The sequence below is a fragment of the Tyto alba genome, unplaced genomic scaffold (assembly GCF_018691265.1).
Source record: "Tyto alba isolate M040663 unplaced genomic scaffold, T.alba_DEE_v4.0 Super-Scaffold_48, whole genome shotgun sequence".
Taxonomy (NCBI): Eukaryota; Metazoa; Chordata; class Aves; order Strigiformes; family Tytonidae; genus Tyto; species Tyto alba.
This window is the reverse complement of record NW_024881324.1, coordinates 1833676-1846399: the sequence shown is the minus strand read 5'-3', so window position 1 is coordinate 1846399 and position 12724 is coordinate 1833676. Positions and strand designations below refer to the sequence as shown.

General features: G+C 36.8%; 1 protein-coding gene across 3 annotated transcripts in view; it reads right to left on the bottom strand.

Annotated features, from left to right (window-relative positions):
- ATP9B (ATPase phospholipid transporting 9B (putative)) overlaps positions 1-12724 on the bottom strand; it is a 166512-nt gene that overhangs the window by 140599 nt on the left and 13189 nt on the right. For all 3 annotated transcript variants that reach the window (XM_032998843.2, XM_032998844.2, XM_032998845.2), the window contains exons 2-3: positions 10425-10598; positions 1618-1768 (exon numbers count right to left, since the gene is read on the bottom strand). In XM_032998843.2, coding sequence (XP_032854734.2) covers positions 1618-1768; positions 10425-10598 — 325 coding nt within the window. The remainder of the gene's footprint in view (positions 1-1617; positions 1769-10424; positions 10599-12724) is intronic.

Below are 12724 nucleotides of genomic sequence, written 5' to 3'. Positions count from 1 at the left end.
CTACACAGTATTTCTAATCAATGAAAAGTATTAGTTTACATCTAAAATTAAAACTTAAAAACATTTTATTTTCACCAACTATTGGGCTTTATGTTTAAGATTTCACTTCATTTTGAAGTTACTGATGAGTTTTCAAATACTATCATCAAAATAAAAATCTGATTCTGCCTAGAATGTGAAAAACAAGATTTTTCAAAAGATCAAAAAAGAACAAACATTCTCTCTCTCAACAGGTAACTGCAAGCTATGGCTGATCCCTGTAGGAAACATGAATCTAGTTTAGGATTTGTAATCTACACTGCAGATTTCTAGTCACAATAATCAATGGCTTACTATATGCTTAATGAATTTTGTGACCTTTAGGAAACCATACGTGGCTTAACCAATTTCAGTGTATTTAATAATTTAAACTTCGGAAGAAAACATTTACTTCATTTACTAGAGAGGAGAATATTTCATCCGCCTATGACATGTGACATTTTATTTCTCTGACAGGAGATCAGCCTTAATTACAAAGCCATTAATTTTTTTCTTGTTTTAATAAAGAAATGTATTAGAAAGCAGCTGCCAGTCATTGGACCAAAGAGGCCAGAAGAATAAAATCAATACTCTTATAAACCTGCATGATCACTTAAATAAAAAATTTAAGACAAAGCATGTCTGTATTCAAATGTAAAGACATTCAGTTTTTGCAAGAGGACACAGGACTCTTGGATGGTATTAGTAAAGGTATGAGTAAAAGTATATTAGTAAAATCTATATCATCACAGCAGCATACATTTTTAGGTTTTAAGTTCTGAAGATACAAAAGTTGTCTTCTCTATTGCTGTATTTCATTATAACAACAGGTTTTTAGAAGTATGAACTAGACAAAGCTGTAACATCTCTTTTGTCTCTATATATACTGTGAACATTATAGTAAAAAAATGGAAATTAAGACACAATATGACTTCTTCAGAAGTGACAAAAGTAACTTCCACTCCACAACAGAAATACTGTCTGAAGAATTGCATTCAAAATCAAAGACATAACTCTTTTTAAAACTGCAATAAGAAATACAACTCAAAATATTAGTTTACTACAGTAGGCCTTACTTCTTGTCATATAAATTGAAGAGGTGGGTTGTTTTTGTCCTTTCAGGAGTTGCCTGTTTCAGAATACTTTATTATGCCATTAATGGCAGGGGGTATGAGAAAATATCTATGGGAGTACATTATAATTTTCAGCTATTTATTTTTCAATTGAAGTCAGCACTTTGTAGTATTTTCATAACCAACTGCATAGAATTGTGTCTGTTTTAAAAAGAGGATTTCAAATTTCTGATGATAAACAGAAAAGTGCAAGGAAACCCCCCTCAAATTTCTCAAGCTTCCCTGAATTCCAACCACTCAATCATACACACTGCACTTCTTTAGTAAATATCCTTTTGAAAACAAAACAATTTTGAAAAAAAAGTAGCCTTGCTCTCACATGTCAATTTTAATTGAAGACACCAAAATAAATGAAAAAAGAAAAAGCAGAATCTGGGCAAATAAAATTATCCTTTTGCAGAATCATCAAAAACCAGTACAGAACATATAGTCAGCCCAACACCAAAAAAATGGTTCGTAGCCTTACCCCAGGTATAAAGGTAAAGACGTTGTATTTTTGATTTTTAATGGCATTTTTGGGATATTTTTCTTCACACTTTTCAGGACACCCAAGCCACACTGTGCGAGCCTTCAGCTCTTTCTTTCTTCGGCAAATGTTTATGAGCCAATCAGAACAACTGAAAAAAAAAAAACAATTGTTTACTTTAAAACTAAAAATTTACTGTATGTGATTACTATTTCCAAACCTGGAGCCCTAAAGGCAAATATCCAAGAAAAACACACTTAAAATTTTTGCCACATCTAAATAAGCAAGGATGATGTTGACTTGTAATATTTAGGGCAATTACACTGTACTCAACTCATTCAGACATGTACCAGAAATCCTAATAACTTAATGACAAGTTTCACTACAAATTGCCCTGACACAGGTTCAAAAAATTCTAGTTAATACAAGTCTGCATTAGCAGTGACTAAATGCCCCCACTGTGAAATAATTAACTCATCCATCATACCTTACAGTCCTTTGGCTAAACTTTTTATCTTGTATTACTGATACTCAAATTAGGCTAATGATTGAAGAGGAAATAAGGCTTCTGATAGATATAGGCAGAAAAATTTCAAAAGCTTTGTATACAATTACCACATAATTTGTAAATCTTGGCTTCCTCCATAAGACTGCCTACAGCAGACATAACAGGGAAGCATACCTAATGCCACGCTGTCAAAAGTTTTCAACCGGGGGGAAAAAAAAAAAAAACAAAAAACAAAAAACAAAAACCACAACAAACAAACACCCAAAAATACGTAAAGGCAGATCGCACAACAATCTGCAATGGTGAACTTCAGTTCACAGGAGAAAGGAAGAGCAGCCTTGCCTAACCAGCTTACAAATCTAATGAAGAGGGTTTAAACTATGAGCAGTGAGATAGACAGAGGAGCTCACAGCCACCTTTAAACAACTGCAATTTGGACAAGGACATGGGAATAATGGGATGAGATCACAATGCAAGAGGAACAAAAGGCTGGCAAACATGCCAGGGAGGCTCAGCAGACTATTTACTAACAGTAAACCAAGGAACAAGCATGGATGTGACTCAACTCACATAATACAATCAGCCTAAGACTTGCTAGGTCTACCCAGAGGGGCAGATTATTAACACAGATCAGTGCAGGTGGTTTGGAAACAGAAGTGGGTTTGCCATACACAGTATATACTTGTTTTACAATCTCGTATGTTAAAGGAGTATTTCTCTGCATTTTTTAATCCTGGAGGGAGGTGCCTTAACCTTGTTGGGAGTCTGTTTTAGGCAACTGAAGCAGGAAGACTGAGCAGAGAGGCCTTCCCGTGAGCACCTCCTGAGGCTGAAGTACAGGCCTCGCTTGTCACCGTGGATTTCAGCTACATCACCAGGCGAAATGGAAGACGAAGGAAAGTCTCACACATTTTTCTAATGACGTTTTTTAATATGCTGACAATATTTTTGATGCAGGACAAAAAAAAAAAAAAAAAAAAAAAAAAAGTAACGATGAGGAAGCTCTTATAAATTGTATTCAAACCAACAGAAAGGATTTCGCAGAGAACAGGAAGGGAAAATTACAATCCAGCCACCTCAGCACTGTTTCCTGTACAGTCCACTTATTTGTACACATCTGAAAGCAAATTGAAAGTCTTAACCAATGCTGACATGCCAATAGTAACCTCTAAAATTGAACTAATTTCCCTCTGAGAACCACCAATTGCATTACTGCTTAACAGTACACGTCCTCTTTTGACTCTTGGGGTTTTGAGCACCCTGATCTAGTGAAAGATGTCCCTGTCCATGGCCAGGGAGGTTGGACTAGATGATCTCTAAAGGCTCCTTCCAACTCAAATCATTCTATGATTATATGTCTCTAATAAAACTTATCTCTCAAGATATTTCTCCTAAGGAAATTAAAGGAACATATCCTTGGAACTGACATAGTTGGAAAAATCATAATTACAGAGTAGCTTGTTATAAAACCAAAATAATTTCAATGAAGTTCTGCAAAGCTTTATCTAGAACTTACTGGGTAACTGACTATCAAATATTTCATTTTTCAAACAAGAAAAAGCGAGAAGAGACAGGAGTACATGTAAATAGGCGATGAGAATTCAAAGCTGTCTTGACAGACTGGAAAAACTACCTGAAGAGATAGAACACAGTTAAACAGGCAAAAGCGCAACATTTACACAGAAATGATCAACTACGCAAACACAGAATTGGGAAAGAGTAAGTAGATGGTAGGTCAGAAGGAGACAACTCAGTTACTGCATGGGAATGATATATATGTGCCTACAAAAAAAAAAAAAAAAAGCATATATTTGGCCAGAGTGGACAGGCATACTGCTAGCGAGTCATGAATGTATGCTTTCTCCTCTATCCAGTACTAGCAAGACCTCAGTTGGCTTACGACACCATTTTGAATACCAAATTTCAACAAACAGGCCTATTGGGAAAACAAAGACTATGCAGAAGAGCAACAATTACAGGTCTAGAAAGCAGGGCAGGCTTGTCTACTAGATATATCCAAAGAGAGTTGTTCAGAAAAGGCCAAATACGCACCTAATACGGTTTCAAGTATGTAAGAAACAGCTGCAAAGAGGAAAGGGACAATTATTCTCTAGGTTCACCACGATTAAGTAATGGCAGACTTCAACTGTGGCAAATAAGCGAGGTGGGGTGGGCAGGGACACAGACATCGAGTAAATGCTTCTACCAACTAGGGTGGAAAGAAACACTTAAGGAGACTGGGACTGCTACCACTGCACGCCTCTAAGATCTGGTTAGATCAAAGATAAGTGATAGGTGTAATTCATCCTCTGTGGGCAAAGAATCAACTGGATGACCTCTTAAGGTCCTTTCCTATTCTGTTTTTCCACAACTACAGAATCATGGTACATACAAATATGCAGGGAAGGAAGGCCGATAGTTAGCTTACATCACCACAGTCCCACTTAAAATGCTCCTGTCTGTAGCCTACATTATTCCAGGCCTATTACAAACTAATTTTGTCAAAGAACAAATGGAATTCAAAAAGTTGCAGCCTCTTTTTAAAGAAAACTAGAAGTGATGCAATAGTAAAATCATTCAAAGGAATATTCACTTTCTTACGGAAATGCCACTACACCAATACTCACAAGCGGACATTTAAAATACTTCCATTTTAAATGATGAATTTTTAAGATTTCCTCCCTGCAGCTTTCACTAGGGGATGGACATCAATTTGGTTTGATGCTATATACACATACATTTTATTTTTGTTACGAATATAAGCTAATTCAGCAACTTTTCCCCATCACTTTTAAATAGTGACAAAGAATTACTCTATCATACAAATCGTAGCAGTGTTAGTTCAACATTCAAAATTCAGCCCTGTTACTTAGTAACATACAAGTCAGGAAAACCAAGTTACCTTGATCATTACTTAAATTTATCTTTAAAGCAAAATGAACAGCAGTCTCTGGACGTCATGGTTCCACAATCAGTTTAATGGCTGTGAATGTATCGTGCTGCTGCTGAAATGGCTAGTGCCACCCTCCTCCCATAACAAAGGTGTGGGTTCTTGCCCCTTCCCTTGTGCTGACACAACTACTCATGCAACTGCATAGGAAATTGGGACCTACCAATGGATCCAACTGTAAACTAACACAGAACAAAAAGAGGGACTATTTTCAGTTAGATCGACCCCGATATTTAAAACCCTATAAACCTGTGAAAATATTTGAAACAATGCAGGCTACATGCTTTCAGAAGAAGGTGGAACAATTCCACTTGGTGCCAGCTTGGATTTACACTTGATAAAAACTGCTCATGTAATTAAAGCTTTAGATATCTTTGTTTCCAGGGCAGGGGGGTGGAGAGGACAATACAAACAGAAGAGACAGCTTAGCTGTATAGTAAGAAGTATCAACAGATCTGTAGCAAAAATGTTCCAAGGAAAGTAATTTTTTCAGGGGAAAAAGTGAGCAGCATGACAGCTTCCGTCTACAAACCCATAGACAGAAGTTTCCTGACAGCCTCTGAAATTTCATATTGCTTAAACCAGTTTTTGAATTTAGACTGTAAACAGACTGAACATTTGACTAGGCACAATCTCTTCTGTAGAATAATTTCCTCAGACACTGAGGACTTTTCTATTGCTAAAATTAAGCATTTGACTAAAGTATCTGAATTATACTTCCTTCCTCGCCATGGAGTTTCCCCTTCTTGAAACTACTTTTTCCATTACGGATTGACAGAGAAGCTTGAAGAGATGCCATAATGACCATTAGTTTAGCAACTGCCAAAAAGTACAGACACAAGAACAATGTCTGAGTGGGAAACAACTGTGATACCTTTGATAAAAAGAATTTGACTGACACGGAGCTAACAACACTCAAGTTTGCAGACGCAAGAAAATCTTGGATGATGGAAATATTACAGGTTATGCCCAAATCAGTAACATAATGGTTCAGATGACTTTTACTACCTTAAAAATAAAAATCAGATTCTGCCATTTCCAGTCTCAGCAGTAATCACTGTTATTTCACAGGAAGAGGAAGAGGTGGACATCAGAAATCCTAATCAATTTACATTAATTCACATTTTTAAGAACAAAGAGGTCTACCTGATATTTTTGAAACTCAAAATTATCCACACCCAACACACACTTTATCTGTCCTCAAATTAACATTCCCCAATACAGAAACAATGTTTGTGCAAGGATATGGACCTTTTCATGCGCTTTTTGTACCCACTAAATTTGTGTGAAATAAACACCAGGAGTTAAATCAGAACAGCATTCTCCAAGCTCCAAATATCCTAAAAAACGTAACGTAAGATGTAGCATGTTCGAGACACACTTTAGATTTTCCTGCAATCTTTAGTGTAAAATCACACTTTATGGTATGGATTCAGCGATTAAAAATCACATTCTTGTTTATTGATTTAAGCATGTATTTCAAATGCCCTTGCCTAGAAAATTCAACACATGCACAGAAAGCTTTTTCTTAAGCTAGCTATAAGCCGTGTTGCTTATATCAATACAATAGATTGTGTATATGAAGAAACAAACTAATTGATACAAGAACTTTAAGGTATATCTATTCAATGACTTTTTACCAACCTGCTTCCTAAGGTACTTTTTTATTATTTGAAGGAACAATAACCACAGTCTTCATATTAGTAACTGATGCCATATTAAAAACAAAACAACAAAAAAAAACCTGGAGTAATTGTTAAATAAGAACCCTTAGCTTTTTCATAAATAGAGCGTATCTCTCCAAGTCAAAAGCTAAAGTAAAAGTCTCAACTGACTCTGCAGCTCCAATAATAAAGGCTTTTTTTATTTTCTCTTTTCATTACTTTTATCCTACAAGCTTAACTGCCGGTATCTTTCACAAAACAGCATTTTCATCTGAATGGAAAGATAATATAAAAGCTCTATATTGTCTGCAAGGGTCAGATTTTCCTTATTAGGTTTTAAGTAGCAGAAACTAGTTCTGCAAAGAAAACATACTGTAATTATTGTACTCAACAGGTAGCTTCAGTAATCAGGCCAAAAGCAACACAGTGGTCATGTCATTCTTAAAAGATCAGCATTTTCCCATGCTTCTGCATAACAAATGCATTGCAGATTAATTGAAAGCGTACAGGCCATCTTAGAGCCCAAATTAATCCGAGCATTTGATATCCCCTTCACTTCATATGGAAATGCCATTCAATGGTACCATTTTCATAGGGACAAAGTGTTTTTTGATAACAAGTGGAATGTAAATCTCATGAGAAAGAAATCAATCCAGCCCAAAGAACTCCAGAGTATTGATCTATGTGCATTATAATTTCACAAGCTTGAAGAGAATTTGTAAGTTAAAGGGGAAATGATTACAGCCACAAAACAGCTGCTATATCACAAAGTTTTCTTTTAACTGTGCTATGAAAGCAAGAAATAAGCAGTTTCTGAAGTTAAAAGTTACATTGGTTGAATTAAGTTTTCAGTTTGTTCAAAATCAAAGACAACATTTGATTTAATTATGATTTTTTTTCCTTGAAAATGTAAAAACTGTTTAAAGAGCTGCAGATTTGCAAATAAAGTCCATGCCACTCATTTCTGATCCAGTCAATTGCCTGAACAGTTAAAAACTGAATAAAGGATTTTTACAAATTCAATTTTAATGTACAGTGAACTTTGTCAAACCTTCCATATTTGCTCCTGTCAAAAGGGTGAAACTTTTTCAACTAAATAGTAACACTTTGTGATGTAGCAACAAAAATCTATAGAATATAAAATTCTAAAGCTGCAAAGTAAGAGATGGAAAACCTTCTCTCACAAAAATGAGATTAATCCTAACAATGCAAGACAGAGAAAAACCCTAGTGGGTATGGGGGGTTTTGTTTGTTTGCAACAAGTAAAGTGATTTTGAACACAAACACAAGACTGGAAGAGAACCCGTAAGAAATCAGGGGCCCCCTGAGCTCAGTTCCAGACAAATGCCTAGTCTTTTATTGTGCTCATCTTTCTGTCATAGCTTTGAAGAATTTAGTTTAGTGTAAAGCACAAAAGAAAGTTCTGGATGTGGAAGTTGAGATTGGGTGAGGTTGAAATCTCATGTATGAAGCACTGATTTCCATAAAAACAGGGTAAGGTTTTACATTCTGTTCAACTGAACACATTTTGGACTGCTATGCTGTATTTAATCTCACATTACAATTAAAATAATGCAGTTTGCCTTCTGGAAATAAGTTTTAGTTGTTTGTATAATGTGTGTAATCCACCATTAGCACACATTAAAATTGTTCTCTCACACGTTCCTCTCCATTTCAAGTGTGGAGGCACTGACACCTAGTTCTATCCCAGACTGATACTTTACACCACATAAAAACTCATTCTACTATACAGTGTAAGTAATAACACCATGTATGACAATACAGTAGCCTCCAGGTTTCCTGTATGAACTTTTGCATGATCCTAGGCAACTTTATGAACTGCAAATAGGCATTTCAAAAACTCTAGTACTCTGTGGGCCCCAGCAAAAATTCATGAAGTTTTATTATAATGAGAAACCATCAAAAAGAATAACTTAATACTGACTGCATGTCTCTGACTTACCAATAACAAAGCCTCAGTGGTGCTCTCAGCCCAGAAGAAGCCTCCCTATCACCACGATGGATATTTACATACTCAGAGGTGCTCACCTAAGCTGAGGTTTTTCTCCAGCCTGACTGGACCACTAGATATGACACCATGGGATTCACCTTCCAGGTAATTTTCACCATCTGATCTAAGCAGATATCTGCACCTTTCTTGTGGGAGTATCCTCTGCCTGCTAATATCCTACTGGATCTGGTGGTCTTTTCCTTTTTTTTTTTTTGTAGAAAGAGTTTTTATTTTTTCCATGAAAAATGAGAATTACCAGCTATAATGTTCTGTTATAGAAAACACTAACGTGATTAAAATGCCTCTATGTATAAATACAAGACTGAATGGACTCTTCATTGTTTCCAAATTCAGTTGAGGAAATCAAGAGAGCAGAAGTCATCCTCCAAGGCTTCTTTCTTAATGAGGGATTTTCTTTTACACACCTACATATGTGTAAGATGTAGCAAAATAATGAATCCATAATTCAATTTCCTTGCTCTTTTCATTCTCAAAAATCCATCATAAATATGGATCAAGTATTTTCACTAATAAATACAAAGAAGTTTGAAGTTTCTAGAGGCTTGAGCTCCACTTAAACACTTAACGCTGAGATGTACCTACCAATTTTAAAAAGCAAGAACGTGAAATTTTGCGATCCTCAGCATTAATTACACTTGTTTGTAATGTTTGTTAGTTTCTACAGAAACTCATCTTGCAATTGCCTGCCTCTATCCAAAGACTGTAGATTCTCTGTCTGGGAAACCACAGGGTACAGTCTTTACTGGTCTACCTGTTTTCACGGAACTCACAGGAATAGTAATCACACTAACTGATACTAACTAATACTTGAAGAGATGAACTCAGCTAGCGTATACTGTTTGAAAGGTACCTCAATTTTAAGATATGTCTAAAAGATTAACAGCCTTCTTAAATACTTACAAATGTTTTTTAAAAACTACAATGGTAGTTCTGTAACAGAAATGTTAGTTCCAAAAATCATTTACATATACAAATGCTGTGCCTCAGATTTTTATCACTCAAGATAAAAAATCCCCATGATTCTTAATCATCCTAATAGCAATTTCTGTATTCAGAAATTTGCTAGCAGTTAATTAGAAAGTTACTATTCCAAGGTAACTGCATACAGCAGAGTTTAGCACAGAAAGTTTCTAAATAAGAAACAAATTACAAGAACTAATTCCAGCTGTAATTGACTCCAGGGCCACCAGTTACATGTATTCTTTAACCTTTAAAGTTGAAAGTGTTAACTAATCATTAGTTAATGAATTTGTTTTTTCTTTTCAGGAATAAAATTTATATGTTGTCAAGACACTAATGCCCTCAAAAGTAATTTAACCCCTATACCCTGATGTGGTTTTGAATAGAGGTGAGGGCCAGGCTTACACTCCATATTATGGACCTCAGACTAGAACAAGTTTAGTACTTGATTCATCTTTAAAAGCCTCTCTTGTAAGACAGCAAAGCAGACAGGAGAAGCACACAGCTGCTGCTCTTCAGAACTTTTTTTATTAAAGGCTGGTAACATCCTAATAGGGAGAAGGCAGACAAAGCAATCAAAAGGTGCATGAAAAGCAAATTATTGTGTTTCCCTACTCTGCACATATCACACAATACAAAGTTACTATTGACATAGTTTAAGACTTTAATAAAAGGTACTGGTATGCAACAAACCTAATGCAAAGGAACTTCCAGCCACCACAGATAAACCATTCTAAGCCTCTTCTTCTCTGAGAAATTCTGGCTCTTGGCAGAGTATGGTAATCACTCTCATCATTTTCAAAGCCTTCTTCTGACATCATTAGTGGCATTTCATCCAAATGAGAGGACTCATCTTCCACTTGGTACCTGGCAAAATGAAATAAAAACACTAAATAAATAGCCAATACGTCAAGTTTTATTACTGGAAATCTCTTAAGTTCATTTTTGCCATACGGAATTGTATTAGAAATGTTTTCATCTGCACATCTCCCGTATTTGTGCTAACACAAGAAATTCTCATTTGAGTTAAAAATGTGTCAATACAGCAAAAAGGCTTGCAATCAATCATTGTCAATCATAGTATAAATCATTCTAGGCAAATTCTTGTTTTTTATATAATATGTGCACACAAAGCTGCAACTTCATACTTTTCAAAGGATTCTTTGTAAGATTTTGCTGAACGGAATTTACTTGGCAAAGTTTATAGCAGATGCAAACGTCTGAGTTTTCATGGGAGTACAGACTTTAGATTTCCACTGAGCTGCTTCAACTTGTTTTCCTGATGTCTACCCCTATGTGCACAGGCCTCTAGTTCAGTCACACTTTCTACACAACTCATCAGTATCTTAGTTTTAATTACTAAAGCGTTACAGTTACTATTCATAATTCTACACAAAAACATTCAGCAAATCAAAACAGATCCACCTGTAGGACCACTAAGCCAAAAATGGTCCTCTCCTCTGCAGAAACTATTCTCCACTTCAAGTTTACATTTCTGGAATGTTTTTTAGGCCAAGATAAAACACTGGAATATTCGATAAGAAAATTCCTCAAAGTGCATGTAAATTGAGTACCTTAGTCCATATTTTTAGACCATTGGGAAGACTGAAAGAAACGGCACTATTACTCAGGTTTTCTTTCACAGTAATTAGATTAATAAGGATATTAATTGGAAGAAAATGTTAAGAGGAATTAAACAGAAGAACAAGGAGATAAGGTCCTTTACAGACAGGAGCAGCTTCGTGTTCACAAACCCTAGTCTTCACGGGGAACTTCCACCACCCTGACATGTGCTGAAGGGACAACACAAAAGGACATAAGCAATCCTGGAGGGTGCTGTAGTGCTTTGACAACAACTTCCTCCTCCAAGTAATGTGAGGAGCCAACGAGGAGAGATGCTCTGCTGGACCTCATACTCACCAAGCAGAGGGGCTTCTGGGGATGTGAGGCTCAAACACAGCCTTGGCTGTAGTGACCATAAGATAGTGGAGTTCAGGATCCTGAGGGATCTTTGTCCAGAGAGGAGGGTAAAAAGCAAGCTCGCAACTCAGGAGAAGAGGTTTGGCCTTTTCAAGAACTGCTTGGAAGAATCCCATGGGATAGGGCCATGGATGGAAGAGGGGCCCAAAAAAGCTGGTTAGTGTTCAAGGATTAGCTCCTCCAAGCTCAAGAAATTTCCATCCCAATTAATGGGAAGTTGGGCAAAAATGCCAGGAGGCCTGACTGGATGAACAAGGAGCTCCTGTCCAAACTCAAACACAAAAAGGGAACGCACAGAAGGTAGAAGTAAGCATGGGTAACCTGGGAGGAACACAAAAACATTGGCCAAACATCCAGGGACAAAGCTAGGAAAGCTATAGCCCAAATGAAACTGAATCTGACCAGGGATGTCAAAGACAGTAAGTCTGTAAATACACAGCTGACAAAAGGAAGACTAGGAAAAATGTGGGCTCATTGCTGCATGAGATAGGAGACCTGGTTACACCAGACATGGAAAAGGCTGAGGTATCGAATGCCTTCTTTGCCCCAGTTTTTACTAGCAAGACTAGCTTCCAGGAGTCCTAGATCTCAGAGAGCAGGGGGAAAGACTGGGGCAAGGAAAATAAGGATAAGGTCAGGGAACACTTAAGCAAACTGGGTATGTATAAGCCTATGGGCCCTGAGGGAATGCACCCGTGAGTGATGAGGGAGCTGGCAGACGTCACTGCAAGGACACTTTAAACAGTCTTTGATCAATCAGGGCAACTGGGAGAACACTAACTGAAGACTAGAGGAAAGCAAATGCCACTCCTATCTTCAAGAAAGGCAAGAATGAGGAGCCAGGGAACTACAAGCCTGTCAGTCTCACCATGATCCCTGGGAAGGGGATGGATCAGCTTATCCAGGAAACCATTTCCAGGCACATGAAGGACAAGAAAATCATCAGGAGTAGTTGGCATGTCTTCACCAAGTGGGAATTCACACTTGACCAACTTGATGAACTTCTACAGTGA